General features: G+C 44.7%; 1 protein-coding gene across 11 annotated transcripts in view; it reads left to right on the forward strand.

Moving 5' to 3' along the window:
- PLEKHA7 (pleckstrin homology domain containing A7) overlaps positions 1–18242 on the forward strand; it is a 209604-nt gene that overhangs the window by 104372 nt on the left and 86990 nt on the right. For all 11 annotated transcript variants that reach the window (XR_004919342.2, XM_036098636.2, XM_036098638.2 and 8 more), the window contains exon 4: positions 16068–16151. Coding sequence is in view for 10 of the 11 variants with exons in the window: in XM_036098636.2 (XP_035954529.1) it covers positions 16068–16151 (84 nt within the window). In the remaining variant the exon portion in view is untranslated. The remainder of the gene's footprint in view (positions 1–16067; positions 16152–18242) is intronic.

Genomic DNA, 18242 nt, shown 5'->3' on the forward strand with positions numbered 1-18242 from the left:
CTAAATGGTATGTTTCATGGGTTAATAGATTCATAGAGTTGGAAAGGAGCATAAGGCCATCTTGGCCGATTACAGACCTGGGGTTTGTGTTCTTTCTTTAGCAACATCCTGCCAAATGGTTTTTGACCTAGGCTTGAAAACTTCCACCAACGGGAGGCAGCCAGCCAGTCTGATGTTCAGAAGCCACTCTGGCTTTGACATTGGTAGACACACAATTCCTTGAAAAATATGCTTCCCAGTGACTCCACCTACTGATCCTAGTTCTACCATGTTGGCCCTCAGGGAACAAATCGAATTACTCTTCCATAGGATAGCCCTACAGAGATGATGATAGCGGTCCTGTGCCCTGAATCTTCCCAGACCATAAAACTCCTGTTCCTTCAGTGATGTGGCTTTGACCCATTGGTGCCCTTCACAGTGCTGGCTTGTCTCTCCTCTAGCTTTTCACTCTGGCCTGTAGGTATGGTTACCAGAAGAGAACACAATATTTGGGTGGGGTCTGATCAGCTCAAGATAGAACATTTTTTACCTCCCTTATTTTGGATTATTACGTTAGTCCCCACCAAGGTCCTTGTAGCTTTGTGAAAGCTTTTCCATACTGTTGACTAGTTGGGTTTGGAGTAGATCAAAGCCATTAAACTCATACAGATTCCGTATTCTTTCCTAGGGCTGCCATAAGAAGTTATACAGACTTAGCAGCTTAAACATCAGAAGCTTATCCTTTATAGTTCTGGAGGCCAGAAGCCCAGAATCAAAGCATCAGCAGTTACTTGCTCCTTCTGAAGGCTCTAAGGGAGAACCTGTTCCATGCTTCTCCCTTCGCTTCTGGCGGCTGCTGACAATTCCTGACATTCCCTGGCCTGTAGATGCTTCACTTCAGTCTTTGCCTCTGTCTGCACATGGCCTTCTCCCCTGTGCGTGCTTTATATACCACTTGAATCCAGGCCAATGGCTCTGGATTTCTGTGCAAGGTCTTTTGACCAGATACAAAGATTCCCAGCTCTAAAATATATTTTTCATGTTTGTTAGTGGATATTAGGTACTGGGAGATGGATTTTGTTTAAGGCGGAAAATTAATTTTAAAACAATGTATGATGTTTTTCTCATAATTCTTGTTTCCAGGAAGTTAGTGTTAATTTACAGTAAGTAATCACGATGACCTTGAGCAATTGGCTAACCTTCTCAGTTTCCTCATTTGTAAAACAGAGATTGGATGAGGCAAGCTCTGTGTCGTTTTCAGCTCTAAAACTCATTACTGTGATTTCTGGAAAACAGGGGTTACCCTTTGTGACAAAAGGTTTCAAGTTGGCTTAATAAACTGAAAATGTACAACTCTTGACTAAGAAGACAGATTATGATGCATGAATCTGAAAATCTGAAAAATTCTACCCTTTTGTTCACCTTTGACAGGACGTAGAGACTAAGCTGTTTGTAACGCGTTCCCACCCTCTTCTTGGTTACTCACATAGTATAACATACTATAGGACTGGCATCTCTTTGGCTCTCAAATATTTGTTATGTGAATGAATGAATATACTTATGTCACTTACCATTATTGGGAACAAGTAATGCAGTATGATTCCAGTATGATCATCTAGTAAGTGTGGGCCTTTAAGATTCCTCCTGAAAATTCTTATTGATGTTATTATTAAAGGCTCCACGCCCACCATGGGGCTTGAACTCACAACCCTGAGATTAAGAGTTGCATGTTCTACTGACTGAGCCAGCTGGGCAAGCCCCCTGAATATTATTTTTAAAAGATGGTGGCCCTGTTTTAGAATTGCCTTCTGGAGCAGTTTCCATGTGTATGATGTGGGTGGCTGCTGAGGACCGGGCCCCAGGGCTTGTGCTCTGAACACCACAGCAAAATGTGCATTTTTTCGGGTTGGGGGAGGTCTGTGATCTTGTCCCAAGCAGCACTTGGTCAGATGCTTTTCTGTTGCAGGAGCTCCGTCCCTGATGGGCTGCAGCCACGCGTACCTCCCTTCCTTTGGATTCTTCAGGGACCTTCGTTGGCACTGCCTCTCTGGGTTTTTCATTTTGTGGAGGAAACAGTCTGCTGACTGTCTGGGGTCTTACCTTTTCAGGAGTCCCTTCAGGGAAGGCTAAGGATGAGTTCATTTGCCATTATTATTAGGAAGAGTCTTCTAAGAATTTTTTTGTGAGAGGGACATTTTGTGGCCTATTTTTGCCATCTTCTTCTTTTTTTAAAAAGATTTTTATTTATTTATTTGAGAGAGAGTGAAAGCGAGAGAGATCACAGAGGGAGAGGGAGAAGCAGACTCGCCACTGAGCAGTAAGCCTGACGCAGGGCTTAATCCCAGGACCCTGAGATCATGACCTGAGCCGAAGGCAGCACTCAACCGACTGAGCCACCCAGGTGCCCCTGTTTTTGCCATCTTCTTTTAGTTCTTACTCTAATACAAGAAATTTTCATTCTTTAAAACAGGACTCCTTTCTAAAACTAAGATCTTCTCTAGAATCAGTGGTGGTGGTACAAAATAGGGGTTGCAAACTCAATGTCTATAGAGGCTTAGTGGATAACAAAAAAGCAGACTGTGTTTATGCTCTCTAATTTGTTTTTGGAGTACTTGGCCTACTCTGTTTATCTTTGGTTTTCCTTATTCTGGTTCAGATATAGGTATAAAGAAATTGCTCTCCTGTAGGAAAATTAGAAATACAGGTGTGATGATAAATAGCACTAGGTGTACACCCTCAGCATTGGGAATCAGTAGGGAGTGGTGGGGACTGCAGTGAACTAGACAGGCCATTCTGTCTCTCATGGGTCCCAGCATTGCCCCAGTTTTGGTTTTTCCAAAGCAAGCTAGATTTTTATATGAAATGTTCCTGTTTTTAAACTTTGGTTCAGTAGAAAAAAATCTGTGTGGCTCAAATAAAACTCATTTTGGGGACAAATTGGTTTGCATGTCATCAATTTCAAAGCTCTGATAAGTGTTTGGGGCAGTTTGACATATCGGATGGCCTCTGAGGTCATTTCTGTCTATAGGTTGGTCTGGTCTGATCTGGTGTAGGGGTCCTAAGGAAGCTGTGATGTGGAGAGATTGCTTATGTTCATCCTTGCATATGGATGTGGGGGAATCCAAGATACATGAAGTAAAAGGCACGTTACAGAATAATACGTACAATTTTATTGTTTATGTAACTTTTTTCTAAAAAGATGCGTATGTAAAATTTAAAAAATGCATAAAAGTTTCATAAAAGCAAAAAATAAAGGATACTTAAGAAACTGGTAAAGGTGTTGCTTCTGAGATTGACACTGAATTGGAGGCAAGAAAGGGAACTTCTGCTTTTTTCCCCCTCTGTAACAGAGTAATTTTTGGAAGGTAAAGTGAAAAGAGTCGTTGGGATGTATAATTGCTACATAAAAGAGTGTGAGCCTTCAGTGATGACAGTATTGAGGAAGGATGGAAGCAGCGTGGCCTGGAGTGATCAGGAAGCACTGTTGGAAAGAGAAGGGACCTTGGTGGTTGGGCAGAATCCATTAGGGAAGAGGACGGCCGCAGCCAAAGCCCGGGGTTAGGAAAGCAGGTGTCTTGGGGACTGGGGAACAATGGCATTTGGCAGGAGCTGTGGGTAGGGGGAAGTGATGAGAAGGAGGCTTTAGCAGTGAAGGAGGCTGTTGTATTGCAGGAGGTAATGGAATGTTTGCTGTGCTCCAGCATGATCCGTCTGGCAACAAGGATGAGGGAATTTGTAGGCAGGGCCCTAGGGTAGGAGCCTCTCATGTGGCCTCTTCTGGCTCCCAGGTAGCTGCCACTGATCCCTGCTAGGGTGTTGCCTGGCAAACGGGGTTTATATCTATATACCTGATGAATAAGCTCATGGTACTTCCTGTTCCTCCACTCCCAAGAGTGTGGGCTTTGGAAGCTTGCCCACCTCTGCCGCTGCCTGATGTGGTTCCTGGTCATCTGAAGCCAGCATGTCTCTCCAGACATTTTGGAGGTTCTGTAGAGCGACTGGCCATTGACTAAAGTGTGGCCGCTAAGAACAGGCCCATACTTTGGAGTCAGGTAGTTCAGGGCTTGAATTCTGACCTTGTCACTTACTGGTTATGTGGTCATGGGATGGCACTTGACCCCTTTGGGCTTCAGTACCCTCTGTGCAAAATGGGGATAATATGATTTACCTTCTAGGGTTGTACCTGGCAGATTGATACCTAAGAAATAGATGTGCCTTCCTTTACTTTTATATTATGGTACCCAGTCTGGCCTGTAGTTAAATATTTATATTATTTATGTTTAATATATGAAATATATACTTACCTGTATCTATTTATGACCATATCAGTCTATGCTGTTGGACTGTAGGCTCCTATTCAGTGGGGATAATATGTTACAATCATTGCTTTGCCTCAAAGTGCTCAGAGTGCTAAGTACATAGTAGGGCTAAATAAATGTTGGGTGAGTGGAGTCTGTTCTTTAACCTACTCCAGTCTTTACAGCAATTGACTTGTGATCGATTAGGATGTGTCTCTAGGCTAGGGCATATCTCCTGTGTGGTTAAAACAAGTTTCGTCAAGCCAAATGCCCTTGTTAGGATGATGTATCAAGATGGCTCGTGAGTCATTTATTATTTCATTCCACTGTGGCACATCTATGTTTGTGGGCCTTGATGTTCATACAATTTAGGAGGTCTTCTTTAAAATCATATAAAATTGCAGAAGGCATGTAAACACAGCACTAGAGCCCTTTCCAGGGCCTTAGAAGGGACTTTTGGAAGTGAGGGGTGCTAATGTTTGAACTTCATCGGTTTCAAGTAAACCATCTCTGTATTTCAAGATTCACAGAACACTCGCTGTAGGCAGTAGTAGGAGTTATGAAGGATAAGGAGATTTCTTTTTTTTTTTTTTTTTTTTAGTTTATTTACTTGAGAGAGACAGGAGAGAGCACAGCCATGAGGAGAGGGAGAAGCAGGCTCCCCGCTGAGCAGGGAGCCCAACAGATGTGGGGCTCCATCCCAGGACCCTGGGATCATGACCCAAGCCGAAGGCAGACACTTAACTGACTGAGCCACCGAGGCACCCGGATAAGGAGATTTCTAAAAGGGAAAAAATGGTGGCAGTGAATACAGGTTTTAGTAAAACTGTCCTCCCAAATAGGCTCAGAAGAAAATCCCCTATATGTTTTGTTTTTTTTTTCATTAAACAAATATCGAGCACCTGCTGTGGACCCGGCACTATGTATGCATTGGAACATAGCTGTGAAAACAGAAGTCCTTGTCCCACGGAGCTTATATTTCAGGTGGTGCCCTGCATCACGACTTGCAGACCTACTTGGACTGCAGTGAAGAGCCACAGTACTGATCTGAGGCTGTGGTAGTAAAGGCATTTTGGTGCCCTCGTTTCCCTGTCTGACTCCTCTCCCTTCTCCTCTCCAGGCCTGTTCTGAGAGGGAGAGCCATATAGTTCAACCTATGCTAAGAGGACCTGAGCCATCCCAAGCAGTGTTGAAAGACTCATGGCCGGTTCCCCGGGGGAGTGGGGATGGAGGCTTGGGACTGCGCAGGCCCTTCCCTGCCCTGCCGGTGGGACAGAGGGATAAAGGAGCCATCACCTTCCCACCCAAGGCTCTGTTTTAGGGCTGATTTCAGCCACAGAGGTAGCACAGCAAAACTGAAGGAGCAATTCACTCAGACTCCAGAGCCCATAAACGGAGGTGTTTCCTATGTCCTGCTTCCAGAGGGGCAGCCAACCCCACAGTCTCCAAGAAGAACAGCAGAGTCAGGAGACGTGAAGTGTCTACCGCACTGTTTACCCCCAGCCAGTGCTCCGCTTGGCCGCAGCGGGGAGTGACTCAGAGCTGGAGCTGTGTTCCTGTGTTGTTGCCAGATTTTGCGTGGGGGTTGGGGAAGAGGGAGAATGAATGAGTAAGAGCAAGTGGCTGCTGGATTTGTAACACCTTCGGAAGCAGCTCCTGGAGAACCGAAATTGAGAGTAGGCGGGCTGTGAGCCTCTGCCTCACCTCTTGCAGGCAGCAGGGTCCTCCTTCCCTGTCTGACCGGAACCCGGGTTTTCATAAGGCCGAGGCTGGGGAAGAAGACACAGTCCTTCTGAACATGGAGCTCAAGGAGAGAGTGAGTGTGTCTGCCGCCTTTCCCAGCGAGATTGGGAGAGCAGGTTAGTCCCGTACGGGTTTCACAGGCACTCCCTTCACTGCGATGTATTCTGATTCATGAAGGTCAAGTGATGACTGAAGGGGGTTTTCAGTGGCTTGGTTGGGAGCGCTTGCAGTTAAAAAAAAAGAAAGAAAGAAAGAAACCCAAAAACCAAACAGTCCAATTTAATTAAGAATAAATAGGACAAAAGTATCATTAACTACACCTCCCTGATGTCATTACAAAGGATTTTCTGTTGGCAAGTGAGATTGGGGAGGAGTGTTCTGCCTCATTCCTTTGTGTTTTAATTATGTGTAGTGTCGTTCCAGTTCAGTCTGTGGCTCGGGCAGCAGTCAGAGATGAGCCTCAGCGTCTCAGGATGTGATAGTTGGAAGATCCCTACAGTATCGCTTGGTCCATCCTTCTCATTTTACAGTGGAACCTGACTCATTAAACAGAAGCATAGAACTGGGTATTCTCTGAGGTTGAAAATGTGAAGTTTTAAAACTTCTGTAGAGTGTGCATCCCTGACTCAGCGCAGCTTGTGGGGAGGCTGTTTTTCTTGGGCTGTTCTTTCTGAATGTTGGGGCTTGACCCAGTGAGGGCCAGAAGTGGGGCTGAAGGCAGGCGCCTACTGATCTTAAAGTACTTGGCCTGGCAGGCAAGTTCCTTAAATAGAAGTTTAAACAGGAGGCTGGGTAGAGTGCCTTAATTCAAAAGAAGAAAATGTGTTCTTGAGCCTCTGTCCTATGGCAGGCTAATAATACTGGCGTTTGCAACATGGAAAAAGGCAAAACAACTCTATTAGTGTGGGGTTTTAGAGCTAGCAAAAGAAAACTCTAGCAGGCACTAAACATGGAGTGCTGCAGGCCAGGCCCATTATCAGTACTCTTCAAAACAATCTTGCAAGGTTGGAATTGTCTTCTCTTTTTGCAGATAAAGAACCCAGCACTCAGAAAGGTCAGTAACTCATTCAAGGTTGTGCACCGCCAAGTGTGCAGCCGAGCTGGGGTTTGAACTGCAGTCATCATGACTCTGAACAGCAGCATGGGGTTCATGCTTGGCAGGCTTCATGTGGCCTTTGCATTGGACAGATGAGGAAACCAAGACCCAGAAAGGCTGAGTGTTTGCTGGGGGTGTGGAACTGGTAGTAACAAGGCTGGTACCTTGGCTCCTAGTACATTGCTTCTCTGCCAACTTTCTTAAAAAAAAAAAAAAAAAATTGGAGCAGGAGGCTATCTGGGTTTGATTTCCTCATTCTATCAGGAGTTTGGCTTTAATCTTTTCATGGTTCTTGAGGTCCTGTGAAGTCAAAATTAAAACTCCCTGTCAACCACGTAGGAATCCTAAGTACCAGGGCCCCGTGTGAGAGCGCAGGAAGAAGGCAGGTCTTACACATGGGTTAGTGGGTCAGAGGAGGTAATTTATGAAATGAGTTGGCCACTGAGTGGATCTCAAAACATCTGCAGCACCTAATGAAATATAGAGCTTTTCAAATCATGCTAGAAGACTTGAGTCTGTTAAATCCAGAGTTTGGAAAGGACAGCTCTCTTTGCAAGATATGTGAGCTTTGAGTTTGCTCAGTTAATTTTGTGCCTCCTTTATGCCCAGCTCTGTCCGTGCCAGGCTCTGCCCCTTTAGCGCCCCTTTAGAACCCAGGAAAGCAGGGACTGACTGTCCCTTCAGGTGGCAGGTCTGGCGTTTGGCTGGATTTCAGTGTCTCTGCTTAATTGGGTGTGTGAGTGAAAACCAGGTGTGGACAGCGTGGGGGTGGGGATGGCCCTTCCTTGGTCTGTGCCATGCTCCTCAGGGCTGCCCAGTGTCTCAGCCTGCATGTAGGAGCCTTTATCAGGCCTGCAGACCCGTCTCCCCCACTCTCTCTGGGGGAGCCTTGACAGGTTGGGCTGCTGTGATCAGAAAATGAGGTGGGTTCTGCACAGCCTGTCCCTGAAAGTGATGTGTGTTTGTGCTTAGGCTATTGAGAGAAAGAAGTTCAGGTGCCTGCTCCATGGGTATTACTGTTCTGTGCTGCGGGAGATACATGAGAAATAAGTGAATGACGGCTCCCAGCCCTCCAGGAACTTAGACTCTCACTGGAGGGAGGGGGGGAGAGACAAACACACACATGAAGTAAGTAGAGAGCAGTAGAAGAGAGAGCATATAATCAGTCACCAAATTGTAGGTTTCGTACCAAATACTCTCCCAGTTCACAAAAGGGAGATACAGGTGATGTTTGTATTATCCTCCTGTGTGTTTTTAATCACCCAGTAATTTCCTCTCGGGTGTTTGCATTCCATTCTTTGATTCTCTCTGTTGAGTGTATTAACCTCCTTTGTGCGGGGGTTGGAGGGGGGTTTCAGGGGAGGGCTAAATTCTCCAAATTATATTTAACACAGTTGGGAGAGAGCCAGGGATGAAGCGTTCTTGGCATGTTGTTGTCTCATCCTTCTTTCTTTTGTCACTAAGAGCACAAGCCATTGCCCTCTGATGACTTATGACCCTTTAGAGTCTTGTTTTGTGACTTTTGCCCAGACTTCTGTAGGGGTTAGCTAGCCTGTTTGGAGGCATGGCCTCACTTTGAGGTAGTCGTTTCTCATTCATTCATTCAGCAAATATAACAGTGCCAGACTCTGGTATAAGCTGATAAGGGCGGTGAGAAGACAGACAGGGTCCACGCTCTCCTGGAGTACACGTATTAGGGAGACTGACCATAGTCAAAACACGTAAGTCAGAGAAATGACAGTAATGGTTAAAGTAGGGTGCCATGATATGAAGTGACTGGGAGCCTATTTCAGTGGGTGGTTGGGAAGGGCTCTGAGATGGTTGTGCCAAGGTCTGAATGTAAGGAGCCAGTTATACGAGTATGAGGGAAAGAGCTTCCAGGTGGAAAGGCTAGGTAGTACAAAGGTGGTTAAGTTGGGAAGAGTTTGGTGTTCAAGGAGCAGAAGGGAGACCAGTGTGGCTGGGGAGGGATGGGGAAGGAGAAGACGTCCATTGTACAAGAAGGTGATGTAGCTGGTCAGGGGTCAAGTCACCTAGAGTCAAGCCGAGGTAAAGAGTTTGAATTTTACTCTGTGCTGTGAAGCTGTTGCAGGGTTTAAAGGAGGAATGTGACATGATTTTCAACTTCCATTTGAAGAGACCCGTCAGGCTTCCAGTGGGAAGAGTGGGTGCTGCAAAGGCCAGGGTGGAAGCAGAAAGAGCAGGCAGGCTGTTGCTGGAGATGATTGGGTGCTGGCCGTAGGACTGGGGAGATGTCTTGGAGATAGAGGTACCAGGGCTTGCTGACACAATGTGTGCGGAGGTCCAGGTAGAGCAGAGAACGGAGAGCGACTCCAGGTTGCTGGGTAGTGATGCTGTTAATGGAAATAGGGAAGCCGGGACAAGGAATATTGGGTTTGGTGGAAGTGGCGGGGAGGAGGCTCACTTTGTTTTTGCTCTGTTAAAATGTGGTTTCCTAGTAGTCACTGTGGTGGTCAAGGGACATGTTAAGCTGCGTGCCGTCAGTATGCCAGGCATTGTGCAAGCTTCTTTCATGTGTGTCCCTTATGTAGCCTCACAACTCTTTGGAGGGATAGTATTACTATTCCCTGTTTGCAAATGAAGAAATGAGGCTCAGAGAGGTGAGGTGGCTTGCTCTGGTTTGAACCCAGGTCTTCAGCGCAGACACCGAAAGAGGCTGGTTAGTGCAGTGTTGATGGCTTTCACTTGGAGAGAGGATGGGGATCCTATGTTGGCTCATCGAGGCCCGATTCCCATGATTTCTGAAGAAGGGCCTGTCAGAGGAATGCCCATGTGCAATGAGCTGTTGAAAATCTTGACATTTCCAAAATCGTGCAAGCTCTAAAGACCATTTCGGTAAGATTTTCGGTCCCTTTAGGAAACGCCACATGAACAACGGTGACACTTTGTATTAAACAAGCCATTTTATAAAAGTGTTAAATGAAATAAAAGGAACTTGGAAATGTTGAGGGACTGTAGAGATGCTGCTTCAGCCTTTGGTTGTCACCTCTTTACTCTGTGGCCCAAGTAGGAACTGAAGAAGATAGGGAGGCAATTTCTTGTGTTCTTGGAATTTCAGTTACCAATTTGGGGACCTAAGTAGGAGCATTATTAGGTTACCCACAGTCCTTGGTTTTCTTGAGACACTGGGATTTAGAACAAAGACAGTAAGTGCCTTAACAAGTCTGGAGGCAGTGCTGAACGTGGCATCAGGCCTGCAAGGTGACACTCTTGCCATATTCGGGGAGCTGCACTGAGGAGCCCGAGGGGCCAGAGGGGCATACACTGCCGAGCATACCAATGAGAAGAGCCTTGACAGAGTCCCTCCTTAGGCTTTCAGGCTGGATCCTCTTCTTACATTTTAAGCTGTTTCTTCTCTTTATAGCTGGGCCAGATAAGAGCTCATGCTGACTGTGCGGATTTGTCCCACACTCAGCATACCAATACCACCCCTGTCCGAAAACCAGATTTATCAGGGTGCTCTGACCTCCACTTGTGAGCACCATTCACATAACTCCAGAACTTCTTGCTATGCCAAAAGAAATTGCCATGCTAAGTAGTTGGAACCTTTATGTTTAACCGACCGGAGTCTTACTGCTCGCATTATGGTCAAAATCTGTAGGAATGGAAAATTAATCTTGCAAAAATGTTGCAAGAAACTGTAGGACTTGTTTACATCTTGACTAGTCCTGTCAATGGTTGTAGGTGGGCTCCTCCTTATATTGAGCTCAAATCGGTTTCCACTGCTCCCTGGTCCTCACTCTGTCCTCTTGTCAAATCTCTCGTGTTTGCTGTTGGACTTCTTTAGGGCCTAACCCAAGTCCTTCCGGGCCCCGGGCTTGTGAAGACATGTTTATTTATGTGGATGGTTATGTATGGCCCGCTTTCAGGGGGATAATCCTTCCCTGTAACCTTCTGTGTGCCCTAGTCCTCTCCCAGGTGAGATTGGCTGCCATTCAACTTAGAGGGGCTGTTCTTAGGAGGAAGAGCAGGATCTGAAAATAAAGCCTAGCTTATGTTTTACCTCATTTGCCAAGTTACTTTCTCATTAGCCTGAAGAGAGACAGAAGCCCTTGTATGGAGGAAAGAGCGTTTCTGTGCTCCCTTGAAACTGGTCACCTGGCTCCCAGCCGGGCCATCTCCATCACTACCAAGGAGCAAGGTGGCAATTCAGGTTTAAGAACAGGTATTTCAGGGGATTTGTCTGTGCCTGCTTAATGTGTCTTGAGACACGGTGATAGGACATGAGATTCTTCATGGATTTCAGAAAATCAGGAAATGGAGTAGGGTGGGGGCTTTTGGGCTGAGGTCGGGAATAGCAGGTAAAGTCAGAGGACTTTGCAATCTCCAAATGGGTGTGGGGATCCAGCATTTACTCTGTAGCCTTTGTTTGGTGAGGGTGAGCTTGGGTTAGTAGAAGGAGACCAGAAGGGTGGTGGTATGCAGGAGTCCAGAAGTCGACTGTCATTGTGGGCAAGTCATCTACCCTTCCTGGGTCTCACTTTCCTAACCTGTGGTCTGGTGTGATGAAACACAGCCTGCCATACTGGGTATTTGGGAAGACTGAATTAAATAACCCAAGTACCTAACACTTCTTTTGCTCAAAAAGGGCTGAACCAGAAACTCTGCATGCTGGGCAAGCTTGATCAGAAATAATCATATTTAAGACCTCAGTATTCCAGGAGGTATTATTCTGGTTTATCTCTTTTCTCAATGTATGAGTCCTTTTCCCCCCCCTTTATTTAGTGTTCCAGTAACATCATATAACCCAGATCGTCAGTTTCCTTATGTGTAACATGGGAATAAAAATATCAGCCCTGCTTATCTCAGAGGATACTTGGGAGGGTCAGATACAGTGATGAATATGACCATACTTAAAGCTTCATGGAAATTCAGGAAATGGTAATGGTGATACTATGGTTGATAACTATTTTTTGGCAAAAAGGGCAGCATCTATATTAGGGAAGAAGGGTTGGGGAGCTGCCTCTAGATCTGATCAAAGAACAGCTATATTTTTGTCCGCTTTAAAAATCTATGTATCTTCTAATGTTAGAATGTAAACTTCATCTTAGTGTCTGAACCTTTCAGCTCAGGATTCATTTACCCAAAACTCTAGGCTTATTTAAGTTGGTATAAGTTGGGTGTGGTGAGCCCAGGAGTTGCTATCAAGGTCATACAACGTATATGAAGTGGTTGCTGGATGCTGCTCCAGGCATATAGAAGTTTCGCTCTTTGCACATATCAGAGATCCTCCTAGCTGACCTTGGATTAGGACCAACGGTTGTTTGGGGGCTACTGAGTGCCACACAGGTGCTGTCATTCAGAACTTTGGTTCTGGGCACAATAGAAGGAGGGAGGTGCAGAGGAAGAGAGAGAGGGAGTAGCAGTGGATGCTGATGGTGCTGTTTTTCTGATGCTTTTGTCTTTAGGGATTTCTGGTCGTGGCCAGGAACCTGTGAGCCCCATAGACTCCTAAGCAAAGGGGACAGCAGGTTATCATGCAAAAAGAGCATCGAATCTACAAATAGAAGACTAGGATTTATGTCCCAGTCTTATCACTTATTGATGACATTATCTTGAGCAAGTCACTTAACCTCTCTGAGCCATTTCCTCATTCATAAAATGGGGGTTGACGGTGTTACATAATAGTAAGAGGTATAAGGAAAGGTTTTGTACACTGTAGAGTCCTTGAGAGGTAACAGTGGATAGTGGTGTTGTTGCTTCATTATTATTCCCATTATGAGCAGGGCATTTTTTTTTTCTACAGGTGGAAATGAGGCAGGCTTAGAGTTTGTGTTTTCAGAATTCCCTGGTGAATGGAAATGACTCTCTAAAAGGAGCTGGGTATTAAAAAAAAGAAAGAAAGAAAGAAAGAAAAGAGAAAAAATGGAAGCTGGGTATAAATAAAGTCTAACCCTTGAACATGGTGCAAGGATTTCTGGACCAGGTGTTACCGGGGTCTGCTTCTCATCCTTGTCTAGATGCCCGTGCCTTAACCCCGCTTTTGGTGAAGATCAGGCCCCTGTCTGCCAGACAGAGTCCTGGGGTTCCATGGGCTTGCTTCAAACCTGGAGCTGGGAATTTGGAAGCTAGAGCGCTTGGGAGGGGTAAAAGGGTGGCAGGGGTTGTGCATAATCACAGGGCCAAGGAACAACCTGGTTTGATGGCTCTCACTGCTCACATTTGGCTTATTAGCAGTCAGGCTGCTCTAAACTCAGTGCCAGCTCACCCCAGCCACCCGAACACAGGACGCTCTGGCCAGGCCCCAGGGCAGAGTAAGAAAAACTTTGTAGGTATAGAGAGTTTTTTCTTTTTCAACCTTTATACTATGCTCATTAAACCTACTAATCTCTGGGGTGGCCCTGTGCTCACTTTGGAGATGGGGCTAATACTTTAACACTAGCAAAATGAGATGATAGATTGACTCTGACAGTGAAAGCATTTTAACCATCTGTATTAGGAGCCTTAAAAAATGACCATGCCCTTTGAGTAAGTAATTTTACCTTTGGGACCTTAACCCAAGGAAATAATTTGAATTGCGGGAAGAGTCTGTACTAAAAGATGTATAATGCACCTAAAATATCCAGCATTACATGAATGTAAATCTCTTCTAGAATGTAAGCACCATGGGGCAAGGACTTCTTGTTCACTCTGTATCTCCGGCACCTAAAGCAGCCTGGCACACAGATGGCCAATGAACATTTTTTAAATGGTTATAGACAAAAAAATTTACATCCATAGGATAAAACTCGTACTGGTTTCACCCGCTATCTGGAAGTAGAGCATTCTTTTTTTTTTTATTATTATGTTATGTTAATCACCATACATTACATCATTAGTTTCTGATGTAGTGTTCCATGATTCATTGTTTATATAACACCCAGTGCTCCATGCAGAACGTGCCCTCTTTAATACCCATCACCAGGCTAACCCATCCCCCACCCCCCTCCCCTCTAGAACCCTCAGTTTGTTTTTCAGAGTCCATCGTCTCTCATGGTTCGTCTACCCCTCCAAATTTCCCCCCTTCATTTTTCCCTTCCTATTATCTTCTTCTTTTTTTTTTTTTTTTAACATTTAATGTATTATTTGTTTCAGAGGTACAGATCTGAGATTCAACAGTCTTGCACAATTCACAGCGCTCACCATAGCACATACCCTCCCCAGTGTCTATCACCCAGCCACCCCATCCCTCCCACCCCCCACCACTCCAGCAACCCTGTTTGTTTCCTGAGATTAAGAATTCCTCATATCAGTGAGGTCATATGATACATGTCTTTCTCGGATTGACTTATTTCGCTCAGCATAACACTCTCCAGTTCCATCCATGTAGTTGCAAATGGCAAGATTTCATTCCTTTTGATGGCTGCATAATATTCCATTGTATATATATACCACATCTTCTTTATCCATTCATCTGTCGATGGACATCTTGGCTGTTTCCACAGTTTGGCTTGGAAGTAGAGCATTCTTATGAAACCTTTTGTAAGACAGAATGATGTAAGGCAAGGCAGAGATGACTGTAATTCATATGGAAAAAATTTTGAGCATTCCCAGACCCCCAAAATAACCTCTTAGGCTTTTCTGGTATCTTAGGACACGTTTTGTTAATAGATGCACAAAATAAATCTAGACAAAACACAGTTGCTCCCAGATACACAGTTCAAAGCTATGGCAGCCTGATGCTGAGATGCTTGTGTAGTTCCCAGGTAGGGAGCTTGGTGGCGACACTCACCGCTCTGGGTCGCGTTGCCTCAGTGAGGGCTACCTGCAAAACAAACGCTGGATGCGATTTTTGCTTTACAACTTGTTTTTGTTTTTGTTTTTTGGGAAAGCAAAAACTCTCTTCAGATTTCTTTCAGTTAGTGAAAACAGGTACTAATGTAGGTCTTTCCTAAAAATGAAGTGGCGTAACGTGAACTTCCAAAAAGCGGGGGACACATGGATTCAGCTATTTCAAATGATGAAGTCTTAAGGATGTAGGAAATTTTCTAGGTGAGTAGAATGTGAAAAAGGCATGAGACAGATTTCTAAATACAGCAAAATCAGAATTTTTTAGTAGAAGGGAAAAAAACTAGGGAAGGAGAAGATACTCAGGTATATCTGTAAGTGGTGAGATCATGGGTGACATTTTTTTCTTATATTTTCTAAAATTTCTAAAAGGACTGATTTTTTGATAGGGGAAAACACTTTAATATAAATCATATTCTTTGGGAGGGGGAAGGACGTCAGGTTAGTTTATTCATTGGGCAAACCAGCAGCCTCTAGAGCCCTCTCCTCGTTTCTTTCAAAGAACCAGGCAGCCTTTGTGAATACACAAAACACCTACACACTTTGGTTGTGTCTGTCAGCTTGGCATGGAAGCTGTTCACTCCTAACTTCAAAAGGATGATAGAAACTCCACAGTGTTGAAATTGTGCAGGTCATGTTGCCGAGACATGCCCATACATTTATATCCCATCATTGAAGTGAAGACATTCTGTAGTAGGGAGAAGAATTTTAAGAAGATAGATTTTTCTGGGTGGGTGGTTAATTCTTGGAATTCTTTCCCTGGTTCATGGTTTTGGGAAGCTGTTGAAAGTGCTGTCTGCTTTGCTTCATTCTTGTTTTAGCTCGTGCCATCTTAAGTAACTTGTTGCTGAGCGGTTCAGTCTGTCCGTACTTCACGGAATGTCTCGAAGATGCAGTGTTCTCTTGCAGCCAAGACTTTCCTAGAATTAAAATCCCTGTGTCTTAGGTGGGCTTGGGCACCTGAGCTGAAAGTTCTTGTTTTTTTAAATGCAGCTGGGTCCTGACAGATGAAATGCGTCTCTGAAGAAAAGGCCCACTCTCTCACCCTGGGAGGAATGTGTGATGATCAGGGGTCCTCAGACATTACTGACCTGTTGTGTCTGCAAGCCTTTCCATTCCCATGACTTCTCATTCATTATCTCTCTTTCTCTCTCTCTCTTTAGCCATAACCAACAGACCACAGCATTCAGGCATCCTGTGAGTGGGCAGTTTTCTCCAGAAAATAGCGAATTTATTCTTCAAGAAGAGTAAGTACTTCTGTGTGTTCTCCTTTTCCAAGCAGAGGTTGGGAGCTTAAAGGCGTTGGCTCAAAACAGAGCTTGTTGGACTATTTTCTCTCCTAGATAGAGGGACTTGGAGTGGGTTGGTTGATTCAAAGTGGAATGCAAGAATTTTGTTTTTCAATCCCTGGACTCCTCTCAGTGGGAAGATGCAGAAGTGTGGAGATGACACAGGTCTGTGCCATGATTGGTACTGTTAGAGCCTCTTGCAAACTTCCTTTCCCCTGAACGACCCCCCTCCCCACAGTATCATCTAACACACTACCTGTACTCTTAAGAGGACCCACTCATCTGGAGCTAAATGGCCTTAAATCACACCAAACTGAACCAGCCTTCCAAGGAAGCCTCAAATAAGAGTCCAAGGCCATGGCTTCGAAGGGAGGAGGGCTGTGGCACCCATTGTCCCTGAACGTCTAGAGTTCTTTCTGCTTGTTTTTTCTGATGTGGGGACTTTCTGGCTCCTCAGTCTGATTTCAGCAGGGCCCCTGGGGTGCTCAGAGGTAGGTTCTATCACCCAGGGCTCATCTCCTTAAAAATGCATATACAGCCCAAGCAGGATGTGTACTTCTCCCAAAAATGAAGGCAGAGAAATGTATGCAAGTGGCTGTTTCCTTTTGCTCATCTGAGACACTTCTGTTTGAAGTAAATAATTCTGTTTGAGAAATTAATAGAGATGTTGGCTTTTTCTCCCCTTCATATCATTTTTCTGTTCAATCATCTAGACCAAATATCTGAAAATAAATGATCAGTATTTATATTTTTATAGCATTTCCCTCCCTCAGTACTTACACTTTTAAACTTTAGATTATGGAAAATTTCAAACCTATACAAAAGGAGAGAGATAAAGTAATTAAGTCTAATGTATTCATCTCCCATCTTCAACAATTTCCAAAACATGGCTGATTTTATTTCATCTGTAGCGTCCCCCTCACCGCCTAGATTATTTTGAAGCAAATTCCAAACATCATTTTGTTCCTACAGTATTTTCAGTTTAGAATCATTATCTTTCAGAACTTTTAAAACTAGAAATCTGTAATAATGATACTGACATTCCTTGCCCGTTTACTCTGTGCTGGGGGTTTTACATGCACATCTCATGTAACACAACAAACCTGAGAAGTAGGCCATTATCACCGTTTTAGAGATGAAGACACCAAGACTCAAAGAAGCAAGGTCACTTGTTCAAAGTTGCATGGCTGGAAGTAGAAAAAGCCAGGGTGTCACTCCTGCTTGATCTTTTCAGTCAGGGCTAACCCTTGCCACTAGTGAGAGGCTACTTGCTAAATTCTTTGGATGCTCATGGCTCATGGGTCATGATGCCAGACTGGGGTTGGGGGTCTGACTTTGAAAGCATCAGTACTATTAGAAAGTAGATGGGAGGTAAAGATTGTCTTGTCTCCTACATTGACACAGAACTGCTATGTAAAGACAGAGCCAGAATGTGGATTCTCTACATTCCAACTTGGAATGAGCATGTTTAAAGAATCCTGAAGGTCAGAAGCTCTTAGGAGGTCAGAGAGTTTAGCCCCCTTCCTAAGGCATCCTAGAGACACGGCTGCCTGTCATTTTTAAAGGTCTGGATGGAGAATCCATTAGAACACCTAGTTTAGGAAATTACCAACTTTAATAAAAGCTTCTAGAGAAATTCATACTTCCCATCACTAAACACCCTTGTCTTATACACACCTCCTTTCCTTCGCTATTAAGACTTTGTCCCTGGCTACTTCTGAGAAGGTAGCCTCTTTTATCCTCCCAAAATATCTCTGTAGCTAATCTCAGTTCCGTCCAGTTTCCAAGAAAAAACTTTTTTTTCCAGGGTCACTTTTCCCCTCTAGATCACATTTTCTGGATGTCGTAAGGACTGCTGGCTTGCCTCAGGTGGTGGGTGCAATGTCGGGTGACCAGACGTTCCTTGAAGCAGGCAGAATGTACTTTAGGCATTGAGAGGAGGGGAGGATTCCTATGAACTGATGTGGTGATCCCTGCATTTACTCTTTAAATACTAAGTGCCTCTGTTGTGTCAGGGGCATGCCAGAGTCTGCAGTTACAGCAGCAGGT

This window comes from Halichoerus grypus, chromosome 11 (assembly GCF_964656455.1).
Source record: "Halichoerus grypus chromosome 11, mHalGry1.hap1.1, whole genome shotgun sequence".
In the NCBI taxonomy this organism is placed as follows: Eukaryota; Metazoa; Chordata; class Mammalia; order Carnivora; family Phocidae; genus Halichoerus; species Halichoerus grypus.